Source organism: Pelodiscus sinensis, chromosome 2 (genome assembly GCF_049634645.1).
Source record: "Pelodiscus sinensis isolate JC-2024 chromosome 2, ASM4963464v1, whole genome shotgun sequence".
Classification (NCBI taxonomy): Eukaryota; Metazoa; Chordata; order Testudines; family Trionychidae; genus Pelodiscus; species Pelodiscus sinensis.
In genome coordinates, this window is record NC_134712.1 from 156,375,518 (window position 1) to 156,397,285 (window position 21,768).

Sequence of the window (21,768 nt, forward strand, 5' to 3'; positions counted from 1 at the left end):
AAAGAGCGTAGCTCTTGCACAAGTAGCCTCTTACCACGCCGTATTGTAAATTTCCTTGCTCAAGAGCAGGCAGGCAGTGTGGATGCTCTGCGGATTCTTGTGCAAGAATGGCCCTACTTGCACAAGAAGCCGCGAGTTTAGACATAGCCCTAGTGAGCTGTGTTTGTCCATCTGTCTGCTTAGTGGATAACACCAGTCTTTTTGTGCTGCTTTTAAAATGTACATCTGCTACAGTTTAAATAATATGGGACTAATACACGGGTAAAAAAATGAGCGCTGATTGCAAAGACACTATACTTTGCAGCAAACTTACAGTGCAGAATGTTGGTTCCTTTACAAAGTCTAGCCTTTCGAGTTATAAACCAACAGATTTGCAGTTAATAGAAGTGAGGAGGTGGGAACAGAGTTCTCTCTAAAAATTTTTGCATTCAGTTATGGAAGTGTCTGGGCCTGCATCAAACTCTTTGATCTGTTTGAATAGTTCCTGTTTTCTCTTTGGTACCACATGCTTTTGGAGTAACTCAAATTACACCTTAAGTGATACTTCACAACACTGTACTCAGACCTGTGCTCAAAGAACCTCAAATTGGGTAACTTCTTTAGATAATAAATTTATCTAAGTGGGAAGGAGAACAAGCAAACCTGGAAGTATTCTTTAATATCGTCAGGCACAAATGTGATCATCAGTAGTTAGGTATTCAAAGGTAACTCTGGATCATTTGCATTCTTTTTTCCTCTCCTGTAACATTCTTATGGTCTGTGTTGCAAAGATCAAAGGCGCACGGTCACTTTCTGTACTAAAAGTGAAAACTTCCCAACTTCAGATGATGGAAACAATTTTTGAGAGTATCAGATGCATTTTCAGTGCCTAAATTGCTTTAGGAAATGGGACTTTTGGGGCATAACTAATTTGTACACTCTTGAAAGTATTCCCTGAAATCTGGACTTTTTGACCATGCATGGAAAGCTTGTTCTTTCCTCTGCTAGAATATTGGGCAGCAAAACTAAAAAATCTATGATGGCATAAAATACTTACTAAGAAGTACATTGTGACAAGCATTTAAAGGTATAAATTTTAAAATGACCTCTTTATTTTTCCCCATCCCTCTCCAGCATACATGGATGTACATACATACTCTGACCAAAATGTTTTCTTAATACCTACAGGCAGTCCCCGGGTTACGTACAAGATAGGGACTGTAGGTTTGTTCTTAAGTTGAATCTGTATGTAAGTCGGAACTGGCGTCCAGATTCAGACACTGCTGAAACTGACCGCCAGTTCTGACTTACATACAGAATCAACTTAAGAACCCCAGGCGTCCCCAAGTCAGCTGCTGCTGAAACTGATCAGCAGCTGATTCCAGGAAGCCCGGGGCAGAGCAACTCTGCCTGGGGCTTCCTGTAGTCAGCGCTGGTCAGTTTCAGCAGAAGCTGACTTGGGGACGCCTGGGGCAGAGCAGCTGGGGTGCTGCTGGGTTGCTCCAGTAGCGCCGCTCCTGGGTGCTACTGGACCAACCTAGCAGCACCCCATCTGCTCTGCCCCAGGCGTCCTGATTCAGCCGCTGCTGAAACTGACCAGCAGCGGCTGAATCAGGACCTGGGGCAGAGCAGCTGGGGTGCTGCCGGGTTGGTCCAGTAGTGCCCAGAGCGGGCGCTGCAGGACCAATCGGCAGCGCCCCAGCTGCTCTGCCCCAGAGTCCAAAACAAAAGCCTGGTCTGCTGGGGGGGGGGGGGGGGGGGGGAAGCACACTAGCTGCCCCCCCCCCCTCCCCAGCAGACCAGGGACACGGGGAGCAGAGCCTCTGAGGCTTTGCTCTGGCAAAGCCTCAGAGGCAGGGACCCCGCCGCGGCTGCGGCTTCAGTCCGGGAGCCTGTGGCCTGCTGGGGACGGTCCCCCGCAGACCACAGGCACCCAGATTGAAGCGGCAGCAGCGGCGGTTCCCGCGCCTCTGAGGCTTTGCTCTGGCAAAGCCTCAGAGGCGCGGGAACCCGCCTGGTGCCCCTGGTCTGCTGGAGACGGTCTCCAGCAGACCAGGGGCACCGGAGCAGCTTACGAACGGGGCTTTCTCGCGCCGACTTCCGGGGCGAGAAAGCCCCGTTCGTAAGTGCGGATCTGACGTAAGTCGGATCCGCGTAAGTCGGGGACTGCCTGTACTTGATCAGTTTAAATTTCTGTGTGTGTTACCAGGTTCATGTGTTTGCACTTCATCCAATTTCTGTGATACTTCCACTTGAGCAATCACATACATTCTTATACTATCTTTAATTAGAAGGAATCTTATTCTTTGCTTTATTGACTTATAATGAATTGCCACTTGTTACCCTATCCACTTGTAACTTGAAAATAAAGAAATAACTTCATGGAGGCTGGTCCAGGCCATAAAAGATAACTACGTTGGCTTTGCAGTATATATACTTTAATGATCTCTGCCAACCAGCAGATATTCTGTGTTTCCCTCCATCTTGGCACCTAATACCAGTAGCCAAAACAGAGTAAATGTTTCACTTAAATCTTTTAAATTTGCTATGCATATGTGATATAGGTTAGGGATGTTAAATTTAGTTTAATCAATTGACTAGTTGATGGATTTTCCATCGACTAGTCAATAAGCCTTTTAAGTGTATTAAGAGCCAGGACAGCTTGCACCAGATCCCACCTGCTGCGCACCAGCCTTTTAAATATATTTAAATACATTTTAAAAGGCTGGTATGCAGCAGGGGGGACCCAGTGAAAGCCAGGAATCAGCTGTCCTGGCTCACGCTGGGTCCGCCCTGCTGCACTTTAGCCTTTCAAATGTATTAAGAGCCTGGAAGCTCTTAATACATTTAAAAAGCAGAGGCACAGCATCAGGGACTTGGCGTGAGCCAGGTATCGGCTGATTCCTGTTTCACTCTCGGTCCCGCTATCCCTCTGCCTCCTGTGGAGATGGTGCTGGGGGGAACCGGCTCCCCCCCCAGCACAGGCTCCTGCTTCCCTCCCTCCCCTTGCTGCCTCTAATAGAGGCAGCAAGGGCAGGGGGAAGTGACTAGTTGAGGGATTAGTAGACTGTCTGATAAGCTTTTGCTTATCGGGTAGTTGACTAGTTGCTTACATTCCTGATATAGGATACTAAGAGATTGTAGAAAAGCCCTTCTACTTAGCATAAGGAAAAATCTACCAGCATAATGCCTTGTGTGGAAATTCTTATTTTGGAATAAGAGTATCTACACAGGGAGTTATACCAGTGTAACTATAAGTATATAAACTTCCTTACATAGACAAACCCTAGGAGCCTGTCATAGGCTTTAGTCCTGTTTGGGGTTTTGTGTATATTTTTACAGCTGTGTAGCTATGCTACCCTTCAGGTAAGGCCTCCACCCTTTGACTTGCTTGATCTGTGAAGAAGTCCTGAGACTGACGTCTTTCATTGTTAGACAGCATGGGGCAAAAAGGATGACCTCTGCATTGGTTTAGGACATACAGAATAGAGAGTTCCTCTCATTGTGGTCCTAGAAATCTTATTTCTGAAATAAACAGTGGAGTTCACTGAACATTACTTGCAAATGAGACAGTACTGGGTTTTTACTCTCCTCCACCCTCCTTTGGCTGTTTTTAATAAAAGGTTGTAAATGTTCACAAATTCAAGTTTTTTCTACTCTAAGTGGTGGCACTGAGTGTCAAACCGAAAGGTGTGTATCATGGAGGGGAAGAGATTTTAAAGTGCTGCATAGAATTTGGGGTGGTTTGTTTTGTCAGCACTGCAATGACTTCAGTGAGTAACACCTCTGGAGAAAAAGAGCTTTTGTTTAAAGAGCTCAATAAGTGAATGCTCCCTTGGGCTTTCTTGAGTTTCTGAGGTGGTGTATTGTGAAAACCTGCCAAATACTGAGATTTTTAAAGCTTACAAGCAGGGAGAAAATGTGGAAAAGCTTGTCTGAAGTTTTAAAAACAAACAGACAAAAACCTTGCAGCCTGACTTCTGTACATTATGAAAGGGCATGAGCCCTCTTCAAACTCCTCTGAAAGTTGCCTAACTCTGCTTCAGAAGTGTTGGCAGGTTCTTTACTTTTTTATTTTTGCTTCTTTACTCTTAACTACTTTGTAAATCTTTTTGCTTGGATTTAAAGTTTTTGTCTGGCGGATGGAACATGGAACACTTGGAAAAGCCTCTGTTTAGGCAGAGTGACTATACCATTGCAATTTTCCCATTGCCTTGTATGGTGGCACGCTGAGGCAGAGTTTGTGCTCTTGGAGTGGTATGAAATTTAGTTCCTCCTCAGCAAATAAAAAACAAGAAGGTGATGAACCAGAAGGCTGAGCTGATGTGTAAGCTGCTACTTAATTACAGCCAGACTGTGGCACAGTAGGGATGTTAGATATTGGGTAATTGAATAGTAATGTAACCGCATGACATTTTAGCGGTTACACAACTATTCGATAGTCCCCAAGGGTGGGGCTGGCAGCCAGTGTGATCCTGGCCCCTCTCTTGAGGAGCCTCCTGCAACCGTGTGCTATTGCCTCTGTATCAGTCCCTGTCCGCGGGGGGGGGGGGGGGTCGGGTCCGAACTCCCCACAGACAGAGGCTGCTCTGTTGGATGTGGAGCAGCTTTGGTCCACAGGGCACTCGGGCCCACCGTGGACAGGGGCTGCTTTGCTGCAGCTTCCCTTGCATACCCCTCCCCCCACTGCTGCATCTGATAAAGACAGCAGTGTTGGGGGGCAGGCAGCACTGTGGAGCTGGTGCTGGGGGGAACCAAACGGCTTTTAAATTGGCTCCCTCCAGCACCAGCTCCTGCTTCCCTGCCCCCACTTCCTCTGAAACAGAGGCAGCATGGGAGGCAGGGGGGAGCATATTTGTAGTCAGCAAGATTAACCGTTAGGCTTATCAGCTAATTGAACAGTTAAGTACATGTTGACATCCCGTATCTCCTATCTGCAGAACCCCCATGGACAGGGGGTGCTGCCATCCTGTGCTGCTGCCTCTATATTAGAGGCAGCAGGTAGCCGGTCTGTGCAGGGCGCTGTTTTTTAAACTGGCTTCCCTCTCAGACTAGCTCCCTTCTGCCACCCTGCGTTGCTGCCTTTTACAGAGGCGGTAGTGTGAGGTAACAGAGGACTCGCCGAGTTGGGGGCTGGAAGTACACTGGCTGCCTGCCCCGCCCCCAGGGATTATCGAATAGTCGTGTAACCAATAAAAATTTCATGAAGTTATATGATTACACGATAGGATACTAGGGATCTTGGCTTTTATTGATTTGAGATCTACCATAGCATTCTCTCACTAGAACGGAAAATCTAGAACGGCAGCAGGCTGTAAGAGAGACATCACTTTAGAAATATTTTAATGAATTTCCTCTACCTGTGAGTAAGACAGCCATGAGTGCTAAATGAAAAGTGTGAAACAAAGAAATGCAAGATGCCTGAGTGGAAAAACATCATGAGATGTGCTCATTCTCAGGTGGAACCTGTGTTGAAGATGATGAAAGGAACTTTTCTGAACGTGAAGGATCGTCAGGTTTGTCAGCTTTTCCATTTCATACTCCTTAAGGAATGCCTGGACTATTCTTGAATTCCCATGTTTGAGCAAAAAATACAGTTGTTACTCTATGGCACTATCATCTTTGATGCAGTTGTGATGAAAATAAATAGGTGAAATAGGCAGCTCTTCCTTCTACAATTTAGAATAGCGTACCGAGTTTCAGTGAATGCAAGGAGTAATACTAAATGAGCAGTATGGTAATAATAAATAACTTTATTGATTCATTTTGTTTAGAAGAATCTATCCTCAACATACAGGATTCTAAAGACTATCCACCTTCAAAATCACTATCATTTTCCATAGTTTCAGATTATTTGCCAATGATAGGATTTCGGTCACATCATCTATGTCACATAGAACAGTATGCAAAACCTGTAGCAAAAAGAAAAAAAAATCTACATCATCCAGAAACAACCATAGATAAGTTTGTGATAATGACTAGCAGATTACACAAATAGGTAACTGATGAAAAAATTGACCAGTTTGTTTATTCAACATACTCTCCTTTCCATATGATTGAGAACCCACACTTCATTAACAAGGTTCAGTCATTAAGACCATGATACAGTCCACCTAATAGAGCAGATGTTGCAGGCAAATTGTTGGATAAAGTGTATGAAAGAGAGATTAAGCAGTGTGCAAAATAAGTCTAGAGGGTGAAATTGTTAACCTGAGTCTTGATTGGTGGAGCAATGTCCACAAAGTTCCTGTTGTATGTGCTTGTGTGCCTATAGAAGAATGGAATGTCTTCCTTACAGAAACAGTTGATACATCAGGAAATGTGTGTGCACACAGAAGAATTCTTACAAGAAGTAACATTAAAGTCTGTAACAATCTGGGAAAAAATTTCAAATGTCTGGTACGCAGCTTGGTCACAGACAGTACTGCAAATGTATCCAAGATAGGAAGAAATGTAGAAAAAAATGAAGAGTCCTAAGCTAATAACATCGGTTGCTGTGCTCATTTGATGCACCTCCTAGCTAAAGACTTGAATGTTCCAGAAATAAAGGCTGATATTGTTGGAATTGCAAAATACTTCAGTAACAAACCACTTTGCAGCAGCTGCTCTGAAAAAAGTGGGAGGAACCAAGCTAACTCTCCCACAGGATGTGCACTGGAACTCAGTAATGGACTGTTTTCAGCACTACACCAAGAACTGACCTAATCTGATGATAGTTTGAGAATAAAATCATGAAAAAAATAGATGGCACGGTCACAGCCAAAGTTCTAAACCTTAGGCTTAAGAGAAACATTGAACACATGCTGAGTGTTTCTGTAGTCTTGAACAAAATGCAGGGAAATAGCTGTTTTATTGCTGAGGCTGTTGAAATTTAGAAGGAATTGAGTGAGATTTTAGAATGTGAAATAAGTAATGACAGCGTTAAATTACAAGCATTAAAAGAAGTGCTTGTCCCATTTTATCTGCGAGGAAAATGAGCTGGAGATAATTCTCAATACAGTAAACTTCTGATAATCCGGCACCTTTGGGACTCAGGAGGTGCCGGATTATTGGATATGCTGGAGTACTGGAGGGGGGCTATGAGGGGTCGGGGGGGGGGGGTCGGCGAGGAACGGTGTGGTGTGGGCAGCACTCCAGCTGCTCTGCCCCTGACTTCCCCAAGTCTACTGCTGCTGAAACTGACCAGTGGCAGACTTGGGGAAGCTGGGGGCAGAGCAGCTGGAGTGCTGCCGGGTTGGTCCCGCAGCGCCGCTCAGATGAGGAGTGGCGCTGCGGGAGCAACCCGGCAGCACCCCAGCTGCTCTGCCCCTGGCTTCCCCAAGTCCGCTGCTGGTCAATTTCAGCAGCACCGGACATGGGGAAGTCTGGGGCAGAGCAGCTGGGGTGCTCTGCCCCACGGCATCCCCAAGTCCGCCGCTGCTGAAACTGACCAGCTTTGGACTAGGGGAAGCTGGAGGCAGAGTAGCTCCAATTGTCTAGCTGGCCAGAGCACTTCCGGGTTCCAGCTGATGCCGGACTATTGGGAGTGCCGGACCACTGGATGCCGAACAACTGGAGTTTTATTGTACTTGTTACCAGAGTCAAACCTTAACTGCTGAAGAAGAGGAGTTGGCTGTGACATGGACATCAAGCAATCATCCCTCCATAATGTCAGCTATAATAAACTTTAGAGCGAAGGGTGAACCATTCAAGAAATACATGTTTGCTGATCTTTTTAAGAAAGTCACACCAATTAATGGGTGGAAGTAATTTAAGCACTTGGATTCAGAAACTGTTGAAGTAATCATCTCACTTCTAACAGTAGTAGCTTCTTCTGTTGGTGTAGAAAGAATATTTTCTTCCTTTAAACTAATTCATTTCAAATTTGAGAAATTGTTTGGGACCTGAACAAGCAGGAAATCGTGTTTGTTCATAATCTGGAAAAGAAAATCAGGAAAATGAAGGTGAAGACAATTGAATTAGCTGTAGAAGCCAATATTTCAAGTTTCTCATGTTGACCTGATTGATACGTTTAATTGAATTTGCTTTTTTTTTAAATATTTCATTTAACTATTTTAGTTAAAAACAAACCTGACTAAAAATACTTGAATGCTTCTTTTTAAAATATAGGTTTGCTGTTGAAGAAAAAAAAAATCCAGAATAGATGATGATTGATGATGATAATGTTGTTTGTTTTACTTAAATACAGGCAGTCCCCGAGTTACGTGGATCCGACTTACGTCGGATCTGCAGTTACGAACGGGGCCCTCCCTCTCCCTGGTCTCCAGCAGACCAGGGAGAGGAAGCAAAGCGGCGGAACACACGGGCAGAGGACAGCCCAGACGCGTCTGGGCTGTCCGCTGCCCGCATGTTCCGCCGCTTTGCTCCGCCCGTCCCCCTGGTCTGCAGACCAGGGGGACGGGGAGCAAAGCAGAGCAAAGCCATGGAGCCCAAGGACAGCAGGACAGCCACGGCGCGTCTGGGCTGTCCCGCTGCCCCCGTGCTCCGCAGCTTTGCTCCGGACGCCTGTGGTACAGCAGCTGGGGCGCTGCTGGTTGGTCCCGTAGCGCTGCTCTGGGCGCTACTGGACCAACCCGGCAGCACCCCAGCTGCTCTGCCCCAGGTGTCCTGATTCAGCCACTGCTGGTCAGTTTCAGCAGCGGCTGAATCAGGACGCCTGGGGCAGAGCAGCTGGGGTGCTGCTGGGTTGGTCCAGTAGCACCGAGGAGCGGCGGCGCTACTGGACCAACCCAGCAGCACCCCAGCTGCTCTGCCCCAGGCGTCCCCAAGTCAGCTGCTGCTGAAACTGGCCAGTGGCTGACTACAGGAAGCCCCTGCCCCGGGCTTCCTGGAATCAGCCGCTGATCAGTTTCAGCAGCAGGTGACTTGGGGATGCCTGGGGTTCTTAAGTTCAATCTGTATGTAAGTCAGAACTGGCGTCCAGATTCAGCCGCTGTTGAAACTGATCAGTTTCAGCAGCGGCTGAATCTGGACGCCAGTTCCGACTTACATACAGATTCAACTTAAGAACAAACCTACAGTCCCTATCTTGTACGTAACCCGGGGACTGCCTGTAAAACAATCAAAATGTCTGTCTGGTGGGAAGAAATATAGCATGGGAAGAAAATCCTCCAAATACTAATGATTAACCTGTTGAATTAGAGATTATAAATATCTTCTTTGATTACCATTGGTAAATAAAATAACCAAATAATCCATTTTCTGATATAGCTGTTAAAATTATTCAGAAAAGTTCTCAAATCCCTGTTTACAAATGTGTACTTTCTAAGAGATAGATGTAAGTTTCATCTTGTGTTGTGAAGAATATGTATTAACCAACAAGAATGCACTTCTATGTAGATAACCATGTTTTAAATCAACTGTCTTCCTGACTAGTGATTTAATTTAATCATGGTTTAAATTAGTTAGATTTTAAAATAAAATGACTCCTTATTACTTACTCCTGCATGGTTGCTACTCAAGCTTTTCACTATTTGGTGTTTGTACCTGAGACACAATATGTTCATATACAATTCTACCTTGATTGATCACTCTTTCATTGCATGAATTTAAGTATATGTGATTTTGAACACATTCTCTACATCTCAGGCATAGACTGCTTATTTCTGCTCTGATTCAAATATTACATGGGCTATTTTTTCCTGCACAGGTGTGATACCAGACTTCTTGTCCGTACCCCCCAAAACTTAAGTCTTCTGTTTTGTGATGGCATTCTACACAAAGTCACACATTGATCTGACTCTTACTTTCCTGCTGTTAAACTCCTTGGCTCTTTGTGCTGCTTAAATTCAACATTTTAAATATCAACTCAGTCAGTATTAGCCAGCTGTGTGGAATTTTGCTGTATTGCCAAATCCTAGTTAATGAGTTGAAATGGCAACATCCTAGAATAATAATAATAAAAAAGTGGGAATTGCTATTTTTGTGACTGGGATTTACATAAACAGCCAAAAACACTAAGGGTATTTTGATGAGCTCAAATTCAAAACTTGGATTCAACACACTAACCAACACACTTCCCACCCACCACATACATACCTCTCTCAAAAAATGGAAAGGCTGACTAGCAGACTGCTTTATGAGAATATGGTACTGAAAGTGCCAAAATTCAAGGCAGTGGTCATGCAGAAAGAGTTCCCAACTGAATTCTACTTTGAGTTAGGGAATAATGAGAAGCAGAGGAATGACTGATACAGTTGATGCCCAGGTTCCATGCTAGAATTGGTATGTTAATGTGGAAAAGTATTTAAGCCCTGAGGTGGTGAAGTATTGAGATGATTTGAGACTATTCTAAGTGGGCTCGTCTGCATTGGCCCCTTTTCCGGAAGGGGCATGTTAATTTCAGAGATCGCAATAGGGAAATCCGCGGGGGATTTAAATATCCCCCGCGGCATTTAAATAAAAATGTCCGCCGCTTTTTTCCGGATTTTAGAAAAGCCGGAAAAGAGCGTCTACACTGGCCCCGATCCTCCGGAAAAAGTGCCCTTTTTCCGGAGGATCTTATTCCTACTTTGAATAAGATCCTCCGGAAATGGGCGCTTTTTCTGGAGGATCGGGGCCAGTGTAGACGCTCTTTTCCGGCTTTTCTAAAAGCCGGAAAAAAGCGGCGGACATTTTTATTTAAATGCCGCGGGGGATATTTAAATCCCCCGCGGATTTCCCTATTGCGATCTCTAAAATTAACATGCCCCTTCCGGAAAAGGGGCCAGTGTAGACGTAGCCAGTTAGTCAAGGTAGCAAAATGCTACCCTTCAGAAGGACCAAGCTAAAATTTATATAAACAGGCAAAACAATTACATATGAAATTGAGACATGCAAAATAGTGCACATTAGAAGGAATCATTTGAAATGTTCATACAACAATCTCCATACAATGTTACAGGATTGGGGACTAAAGATATGGTTTATTCCCTATGTGCCTACCTTCAGCTTTTTAGGAAATACTGGCGGTTTGGAAAAATGCAGAGAACTGCAACTTTATCCTGGTGTGATGGAACAAACTTTACAAAGCTTTTACTGAATCCCTAGAGGGCATCCAACAACTTCTAAAATCGGTCTCTAGATAAAAATATATGCATGGGCAGCCATATATGTAGAAAACCCAAAAGCTAAATAGCTTTTCAAAATACTTATATTTTAAGATAAAATGTTAAGATAAAATGTTATTAATGTAAATTGAGACACTGCACTGGAAAACATAGGGCTTCTAGCGACAAACATCATAGCTATGTTTTTGTTTGTGTCCCTTGACTTTATAAGTTTACGTGTTCAGAATACTGTACTTGCAGCATGGCCAAAGGAAGTGAATTATTTTAGCGGTGCTGCTGCTTGCTTTGTTTGTTTTTTTAAATATGACATTAATAACCCAAATTCTGAAATGCCAGTGAAGAGTTGCGTGGGTAGGCCCAGTAAATGGAACTGGCTCGTAAAAGTTGTGCATAGTTAAGAAGATAGTTACATTAGATTCTTTCACTTTTGTCATATTTATTACAATTTAGGAAACTTAGACATTTCTTGTAAATCTTGTACGTTTTTTGATTTATGAAATTGTTTGTTCCAGTAAACACTAAATTCTCTAGCAAAATGACTTGAGTTCTTTAACTTTTTATAAACTTCCCCAATGAATTGATGTAAGCTTTTTCTCCTCACCCAAATTTTTATTTTTTAATGGTGTGGGATACCAAAGTTTGAGATTTCACAGATGAAACATGTTTTATATTATTATAGCAGGATATTTTGATAAACTATTTTATGACAATCAGGAGTGGGGTGTGGTCTTAAATCCATACAGATGTATGACTGGGAATGATACAATTTGAAGATTGCTTTCTTCTTACTGTAGTGTTAACAAATGAGTACTCAAGTATATAGCTGTGAAGCAAATAAGTCTTGATAAATTGTACAGTCTTGCCTAGAGTAGGGTTGTTTGGAAACCTATTAAAATTTCTTGTAGTAATCCAGACCTCTTTACGTAGAATAGGGGTTTTTACCAGTTAACCAGGTACCTTACTGGGTGTTGCTTACTGGTAACGGATTAACTCATGCCCAGGAGCAGCGCCCACAGGATTGCTTAATTGGCTAACCAGATAAACACTTAACTGATTGACTGCTGAAATGGGATTTTATGTCCTTACTTTAGAATACAGTTGATTTCTGAAACGTTTAAATGAAGACATACCAATGTTGTCATCCTGTAAATTGTTCAGAAAATAATTGATATAATTTTAACCATGACTGTTTCATAAAAAGGCAATGCTTTATTGGTTACTTTTAAAATATTAACGTAATATGAAAATTGTTTCAGTATAAAACTGATTTCTCTCTTCATCCTCTTTCCCACTCCCCGATCTATCTGAATGCTTAAGCTAGTCAAAATAATTGCTTTCAATATTGCTGCTACACTATTGCAATTTCAGACTCTAGCCAATTTAGCTTTCAGTGTCCTTACAGAACTCATACTGTGCAAGATGGAAGCATTGGCAAATGTTAGAGCTAAATTAATATGAATCTTGTGAAATGTTTTCAAGTGTGTGCTTAAACTGAGGGGAATTGAGGCAAAGTGTATACTGAAAAATAAAATCTAGAGTTGCCTTTTGTCAAACTAGCAAGAACAGCTAAAATGGTGAGAACTGAATGTAAACTTTTGACAAATGAAAATTAGATGGTCTTAGCCATGCCTATTGTTTGCATATTTAGATATGCATTCTATATGGGTGCTCTTGCAGCTGTACTAGAAATGCATCATGCCATATTTTAATAGACTTGTTAGATGCTTAAAATGGTCTCTTCCGATATGAGTAATGCAAGGTTTAAGTAGCAGTATTCCATGTAACTTAAAGTAATAGTGTGTACAAATCCAATACTTTTATTAACAGACATGTTTATTTTAGGTGGCTGTTGGTTTTCTGATGCCAGATCTCCTTGTGGAGAAGGAAATCTCTCTAACAATTTGTGTAAGGAGCTGTTAAGACTATTCAAAGGATTTATTAGAAACTCCATTTCTTTACTACAAGTAACAAAAAACAGGACTGTGTAGCACTTTAAAGACTAACAAGATGCTATATTAGGTGATGAGCTTTTGTGGGCCAGACCCACTTCCTCAGATCATCTTGTTAGTCTTTAAAGTGCTACATAGTCTGGTGTAGCTGAAACAAAAAACAGGACTAACACGGCTACATTTCTATCACTTTACTAGAAGTAGTTTCAAGTAATAGAATCTATTGTATTTATAACTAACGTACTTTGAAACTATAAATTAACACTCCTTGCAGAAAGAGGTGAGAGGCACTTTTCTAAATAGTACCTGTGATTGGGTGGACTACACTCAGAGGCCCCTACTTGGAAGCCTCAGGATTTGGCCATACACATCCCGCACATCTGATTGGCCTGGGGGTAGGAGAACATCAGGGCCTCCGTGAGCTGGATCAACCCTCTTGACCTTAAGCAGTGTTCCGTCTGTTTCCCTCTCTTCTTCCCCGGACCCCACAAGTTCCCTTTGGAGTGCAGCTTCATTGGTGACTAGGTTGCCAATTTTGTCTGGAAGTATTTCTGGAGGCTTCACCACATGACATTCTCTAATTCATGGAGACTCCAGGACAACCCTGGAGGATTGGCGATCCTCTATGGTAACAAAAATGTGCTAATGGCTGACCTAGAACAACGTTTCCTCAACTCCCGTCCCCTTTTACCCCTTCTCTACTTACGCTACATCGATGACATCTTTATGATCTGGACGCATGACCAAGAAACACTGGAGACATTCCACAGAGATTTCAACAACCTACACCCCACCATTAACCTCAGCCTGGACCATTCCACACGAGAGATCCATTTCCTGGACACCACAGTACAAATCAACAATGGAAAATTAGACACCACCCTCTACAGAAAACCCACTGACTCATACAGTTACCTACATGCTTCCAGCTCCCATCCAGCACACACCATACGATCCATCATCTATAGCCAAGCCCTTCGATACAACCGCATCTGCTCTAATCCCACAGACAGAGACCAGAAACTTCAGGATCTCTACCAAGCATTTAGAAACCTCAACTACCCACCTGGAGAAATAAAAAAGCAAATTGAAAGAGCCAAACATATACCTAGAAACCATCTACTACAAGACAGACCCAAGAAAACCAACAATAGAATACCACTTGTCATCACCTACAGCTCCCAACTTATACCTGTCCAACACATTATCAATAGATTAGTGTCCTGTTCCAGTATAGGCTGTAAACTCCAAAAAACTCTGGGAGACAGACCCATAGTCTCCTATAGACAACCACCTAACCTCAAGATGATTCTTACCAACAACCACAGGACATACCACACTAATACCAACCCTGGTACTTTCCCTTGCAACAAACCCCGCTGCCAGCTTTGTCCACATATTCACTCTGCTGACACCATTATTGGGCCTAACCAAGTGAGTTATAAGATCAAGAATACATATTCCTGTGCCTCCAGAAATATAATCTATGCTATCATGTGCCGAAAGTGTCCGTCTGCTATGTACATTGGACAAACGTCTCAGACATTTCGCCAAAGAATCAATGCCCACAAAACAGACATTAGACAGGATCACAAAGAAAAAACAGTTGCTTGTCATTTCAACCAGAAAGGACACTGTCGGAATGACCTGCTAACCTGCATCCTACTTCAGAAGACATTCAAATCTGCACTTGAAAGGGAATCCTCTGAACTGGCATTCATGCTAAAATTCGACACTCTCCGCAGGGGAATTAACAAAGACTCCAACTATCTTACCCATTACAAAGATAGCTTCCCCAATTATCACCTCTAATACTATTAACTCACAGACATTTCCCCTTCCCCACCTCTAATATCATTAACTCACTGGCATTCACCTTCCTTCCCCCCCCCCCCCCCTTACATCCCCCTTCTGTTCTGAAATGTGATTTGTCCTTTTCATGTGTGTTCATTTTTTAAAAATTGTATCCTTTGGTATATATGGTTGTGACTATTTTCTTCCATTATTTGATCTGAGGAAGTGGGTCTGGCCCACGAAAGCTCATCATCTAATAAACCATCTTGTTAGTCTTTAAAGTGCTACATAGTCCTGTATTTTGTTTCAGCTACACCAGACTAACATGGCTACATCTCTATCACTATGCTAATGTAGAGACTGCCACACCAGGAGGGAATGAGAGTTGGGAAGTGTGTTGTGGGTGAGAACCGTATTCTAAACTGTCCTGGTTTGGAAAGGAATAAAGTGGTACTGTCTCAGACAAGAAGACACAACAAGTATTCTCCCTTGACTCTGCATGCCCCCACAATAATACAAGCTCTATAACTCTGAAAAACATGTTTTACTGGGGCAGAACTGCAAACATAGGCTTAGGTATCTTTTAACTTATGGGTTAGTAATGTATTAACTATTTACATTGTACAGTGGAGGGTCAAAAATTCACTGAGATCGTGCAGGCTTATGAACATGAATCACTCTGAACAGCTGTACAGAGCTGGGAAGGGTAGGGGGCTAAAAGTGTGTGTGTGTGTGTATAATACTATAGGCATAGGTGAACTGTCTTGTAATTCTGTAAGTACCTAAGAGATTGAACGATCTGTTTATTTTAAAACATCTGCTGGCTTATATCCAGAATTTCTCCCACGCCAAAAAGGCATCATCCCACCTTGCGTTTTCTGGATGGGCTGTGATTATTTGTATTACAGCCATGCTTCGAACCAGTTGTGGAACCAAACCTAGAATGAAAAATGGTCTCTGCGCCCAAACAAGAATGAATTTGGAAGTCTGTAAACTTGTATTCTTTTGGGGTGGAGATGGAAGGAAGGAAGGAATCTTATTACAAGTTTTCCTCATTGAAAATATGTGTGTGACGGGGTGCGGTCACAGAAGACCCCTTGGGGGTGCTTCCTGGGGTTGCTGCCACGGCCATTGCCACTCCCTCCCCCCCACTCTATGGGGCTTCCCACTGCCTGGTCCTACTGGGCCAGCTCCACTGGTCTCCTCCAGCCAAGGCCCCGAGCTGAGCTCCCAACCCCCACTAAGAAGCAGTATAGACACTGAACCTCTTCAATTCAAGGAGAGTGCAGTTTGGGGCCTAGCTTCCTGGGATACCACTCCCCAAATGGAATCATACCCCAAAGAATTAGGTAAGCCACCTTTACAGTGAAAGGGGGAATGTACACACTGGTTGTCCCCCTCCCCCCCCCAGGTAACAATTATTTACACTGGGTTGATAGAAATAAAAGTGATTTTTACTAAGTAGAAGCAGTAGGATTTAAGTGATAAGTGAGAACAGGCAGAGCAAAGTAGGTTACAAATCAAAAGAAACAAAAATGCTTAGCCAATTCTACACTAAAATCTTGTTAAAAACTTACTCAAACTCATCTTAACCACTTTTCCAGCTGCCCCTCTAAACCAGTGCTGTCTCCCTACTCTGGGGTCTTTGTGACGGACATCCCCACCTATGCTTTATGAAATGGACGTATGGACATGAACAGGGCTTGCTGAGCTGCGGCGAGCCTCGCTTGCCAGCCACGCTGTCCGGCATTCTGCGCATGCGCAGATCGTTCTGTGCATGTGCAGATCGGCCTAACCCGGCTCTTCTGGGATGTAATCTACTTGCTACGAGTGAGTAGATTACATAGATTGTCGAGCCCTGGACATGAATATACATAATTCAAAGGTGCTTTGAGTGAATTATTTCATGTAGCCCAACAATCTTCATGTCATGATCCACTGGTCCTGTTTATCTAATATATGTATCATTTGTGTGTGTAAAATTAGACATATGGAGTGGAGAATACTTTGTGGGTTCCAGTTGTGTGAATGAGAGACATAAGAGGGAGACATAAGAGGGTGTTGCCTTCAAAGTCTTGATGAGCAACTGTTAAACAATGTCTTTGGTCCTTAAGTCTGAGCAGTGGTTGGTAGAGCGTGGCCTCAATTCCTTAACAAAAAGAATAGGAAAGCAGAGGCTAAGGTCTTTTGGCTGGGCTGCACCTGAAGGAAAGGAGCCAAAGACCCCAAGGTAGGGAGACAGCCCTGGTTTAGAGGGGCAGCCTGGATAAGGCTGTATTTGTGATGATCCATTTTATCTTAAAAGTATCTTGCTCTGATTTATTTATGGAATTTAGAGGAAGCGTGAGGTAAAATTTAAGTATATGAGGAACCTACCTCCAAAGTGAGGAGAATTTTTCCATGCATGTAAGGAGATCATGCATGATCCAACTTGATAATAGTTGGTCCTTCCTCTTGGGGCAGGCTAGTCTGAAACTGAATGAATGAAAAAAGCATTAAAGTAAGCAGACTTGTTTTCCCAGGCTAAAAATACTACCACCGAATCCTGATTTGCAGACTTCCCTCCAAGTTGGTGTAAGTTAGGGATGTAAAATCCCATTTAATTGGTAAACCAGTTAAATTTAACTGGTAAACCGATTAGCGGGTGGGTGGAGGGGGAGGGGAGATCCATGCCTGGTGCAGCCAGGCTGGCGTGCCCTCCTTCTCTCCATGCTGCAGACAACTGGAGTAGTTAGTCTGCAGGAGACACTCCCTCCACCCGGTGGGGCTGGAGCGAGCAGCCCCTGCCTGCGGCATGTGGGGAGCCTCTCCAGTCACTACCTTTTAACTAGAACCAGTAACCATCCCTCATTAGGCGGGATGCTTACCAGTTAACCTTTCACATATCTAGTGCAAGTACTTCTCACTTGTTAGCATTCTTCCCTGGCCCTTTCAAGCGGTCTTTTTTTTTAAGAAGAAGTTGTCGGGCCCTCAGTGTGGTGTCTGATTGTTTGTTTGTTTGTCCTCTGCAGGTGCTGTGAAGCAGTCGATGTAATTTGAAGAAAATTTATAAGAACAAATGGCTTTAGCTGGCTGCCCAGACTCCTTTTTACACCATCCTTACCGGATAGTAAGTTTTTAATTGTGGGGTTTTTGTTTGGTTTTTTTTGAAACCTTGCATTGTAATTTTGATGGTGCTGACATGAAACTGAAGATTTAGTAGCTGTCTACTAGTACTCTGAATTTGAGCGGTATTTTGTAGCAGTGACTCTGACATCAGCTGTGGACCACCTATTCATGAACCCACATATGCCAAATAAGAGCTATTTTAAGCTAACGAAATAGGCAATATTGTTAGCTAAGGACCTATTTTACCCTCAGATCTTCTATTTGTGTTGCTGGCAGAGTGACATGCAACAGAGTGACAGGCAACAGCACCCATGAACTGTGGGAATTATCTGTCCCAGCAAACGGTACCAGTGTCTTCTGCGTCTTAAACAGAAACAGGAAATGCCAAGACTGCCATATTGGATCAGATCACTGGTCCATTTAGTCCAGAACCTAATGGTGGCCAGTGCTAGGTGATTCAGTGGAAGGTGTAAAGCCTTGTAACGGAAAAAAAACAGAACATATATTTTTTGGTTGTTCACTCCAATCCCTATGCAGTTACTGTACTTAGCGTAATATACCTGCAGATGAGTTCTCTAGAGTTGGGACTATGTTTTCCTCTGTGTATGTTTAGTGCTTAGCACAACAGGAACAGAGTGTTAGGCCTAAAAGCCTAGGGAAGTAAATATGAAATACAAGTAGTCGTACCTTGTCTAGTCCTCTGTCTCAACAGTAATGTTTCTTTCAGGAGTGATTTCCCCACTTAAGTGATAGATACTATTTGGAGAAAAATTCTGTATTGGATGAATAAAAAAAGGGGCTTTTTAGTTTAGAAAAGAGGAGACTAAGTGAGGGATATGATTGAGATCTATAAAATCATGACCGGTGTGGAAAATGTAAATAAAGGAAAGTAATTACTCATTCCCATAACAAAAGAACTAAGCTTCACCAAATGAAACAAAAAGGTGTCAGGTTTAAAATAAACAAAAGGAAGTATTTCTTCCACAGGTTAACTATGCATTGTGTGAATTCCTTGCCAGAGGATGTTGTGAAGCCAGGACTTTAACAGGGTTCATAAATAAGCTAGATAAATTTATGGAGGATGGGTCCATCAGTGGCTATTAGCCAGGGTGGGCAAAAGCTTATCGGATAGTCAACATGCTAGTTGACAAGTTGCTTTTCCCCCTACGCCCTAGCTGCCTCTATCAGAAAGAGGCAGCAAGGAGGTGCTTTCACATGGTGCTGCTATTTTGAAATGCCATGTGCAGCCCAGTGTCTGCCGCTTTGAAATGCCGTGTGCAGCCTGGGGGAATCCCAGCTGGCCTCAGGCTGCACGTAGTGTTTCAAAGTGACAACACCATGTGGAGCCCAGGGTCAGCTCCCTGCTGACTCTGGGCTCCATGTGGTGTTGCCTCTTTGAAATGCTATGAAGAGCATGGGGCCAGTGTGGGACTGCTTGACTCCCTCGCTGGCCTCATGCTCTCCATAGCACCTTCGCCTTTGAAGTGTAGCAACAGTCCTAGGGCTGTTGCTGCACTTCAAAAGTGGAGGCACCCTTCTGAACCGATGCAAATTGCATCGACTATTCGATTAGCCAATTAATTGAAATTTTACACCCCTAGAATGGTGCCACTAGCGTCTGTCAGAAGGTGGGAATGGGCGAGAAGGAATGGATCACTGGATGATTAGATGCTCTGCTCACTCCCTCTGAGGCACCTGGCATTGGCCACTGTCGGAAGAGAGGACATTGGGCTAGATGGACCTTTGCTTTGACCCACTGTGGCCCTTCTTATGTTCTTATGTCAATAAGAATCAACCTTAAAGTCCTTTTGACCTCTTTCAGAGTTCTGAAAAAACTATGCTGGATGTCTTCAACAAAGAATAAGACTGTTCTGTAAAATGTCTGTCTCTTTGACATGGCATTGACTTCATTCCTCTGTCCCCTTTTTGAGGAAGTCTTGGATAAATTTGGCTGGGTTCCATCTTCATTAGTGCACCAGTGAAACAGTTTTTTCAGTCCAGTGGGCTCAAACTTAGTCTTGACTCTAAACTGGAGAAGGTGGTGAGCTGAGCATGACCAACGTGTAATCATAACATCCAGTCACTTCACATTACACAACCATTATCCTCCTCAGAATGCCAAGTCCAGTGGTGCTGATGGTCATGGCTCTCAGATTCCCTCCAACACAGCATGCAAACAACTCTAAGGTATCTTCTCTTGAGACTCTATTTTGGTCCCATCAAACCCGTCACACTAGTGTGAATTATTTCTCTTTGCAGTTCCTGCTTTATCATGAAACTTATCTAGTGGTATATGTAACTGACTCCTCATGGGGCAACAGTGCTAAGCCCAGGAGATTATATCCATTGAGCAAAAGGAGAAGAGAAACTTCCTTACCTTACGGTTGGAGCAGATTTGTATCTCAAGTCGACCAATGAAAAGAGGGAGGCAACTACTCATTGTGCTAGCATGGGTCACATATTTGCTGCTTAGCACTCTTCCTCCTAAAACTGTTTGAGGAAGTTTAATTTAAATTTTCTATTTCTGTGGGGAGGGAAGGTTCAATAACTCCAGCAAGTTTGGTTCTTCATTCCATTGGCTCAGTTATTTATTGGTCCATCAGGTGCACTGTATTTAAACAGACCTCTTCTTGAGGTTTTTAAAGTAATTGCATTATTTCCAACACCAGGTATTCTAAAAAACCTGTAACATATTCTCAAATTTGTCAAGTATGTGTGGGAAGGTATTTTTTTGGTATTTTGATCTGAGTTTTTAGATACACTTCCAGGTTTTTCTTGACAACCATTCGGATTATAAAATGAAAGCTGAGATTCCCTTGTGGTAGGTTGTCTCCAGGAGCTGGAGCTCTAAGGAAAAAAATATTGAGTCTTTTTTTTTTGAGATGATACAATCCCAAGAAGTTCGCAACACTGGTATTTTTAATTCAACTCTTCTGTAGATTTTTATACACTTTCATATGCCACATCCTCTTCTCCCTCTCCCCACCCTAACCCCACCCACTGCTGTAGACAAAAGCAGTGCACCTTAGGAAACTAGCTGACTAAAAAGCTTCATAACAATTACTTGAGACTGCAGGAATAGCAATGCCTGCTGTAGGTTGGCTCCTCTGCACCTACTGGTCTCCAGAGGAGGGAGTGAGAGAATGCATCCTGTTAAATTTTACACAGTATTTCCTGGCACAAATATTTACTGTGTGCTAGCGTTCCTGAAACGAGTGCTTGAATCTACTACAAAGACTGGCTTTGAAAAATCACTCTCAACTAATGTGTCTGCTGTGCAGAATTAAATTGGCTTTAGAGGGTAAAGAAAAAAAACTTGTCTCCTCCCCCCATTCCTAATAAGCTTGATCAGATTAAATTTGACTTACAAAATTGGATGCTGAGCCAGCATTGTCTTGGTTAAAAGCCAGAAGAAGGGTATACATTCTAAGTTTATAGTGAGAACTACTGCTGTAGTGGTTGTCGTCTTTTATACATCCTCTGTGGACTTTAAGGCTGTGTCTACATTGGCAAGATTTTGCGCCAGAACTATGCAAACGAGGCTAAGTGTGGAATATCGCTGAACCTTATTTGCATATATAATGACCCACCATTATATATGGTGTTATTCCTGAAAATAATAAGCGTAGTGGCATTGCGCAAGAGGGTTTTTCTTGCGCAAGAAGGGGCAGTGTAGACAGCTCCTTCTTGCGCAAGAGCCTCTTCCACAAACTTAGCTGTCAGGTTACATTATAACTTGCCTCAAGATGTTAAAAATAGTGCAGAAGAAAACCAAGAACATATTCAGTCTCTTGGGAATGCCATCCAGGGATCTGTTCACCTTTCAAGCAAAAAGGAAATGCATCTTGTATTGTTGCAGGAAAGTCTTAGGTCATCACTTCTAGGACAAA

The 21,768-nt window shown here is 43.1% G+C and overlaps 1 protein-coding gene across 3 annotated transcripts in view; it reads left to right on the top strand.

Moving 5' to 3' along the window:
- Nucleotides 1-21,768, top strand: part of GRB10 (growth factor receptor bound protein 10) — a 207,138-nt gene that overhangs the window by 29,568 nt on the left and 155,802 nt on the right. For 2 of the 3 annotated variants that reach the window (XM_006136362.2, XM_006136363.4), the window contains one exon: nucleotides 17,782-17,879. The exons of the other annotated variant lie outside the window; for it this stretch is intronic. In XM_006136362.2, the coding sequence (XP_006136424.2) occupies nucleotides 17,829-17,879 (51 nt within the window). In that variant the 5' untranslated portion in view covers nucleotides 17,782-17,828. Of the gene's footprint in view, nucleotides 1-17,781; nucleotides 17,880-21,768 lie in introns of those variants that run through there. 3 annotated transcript variants of the gene reach the window in all.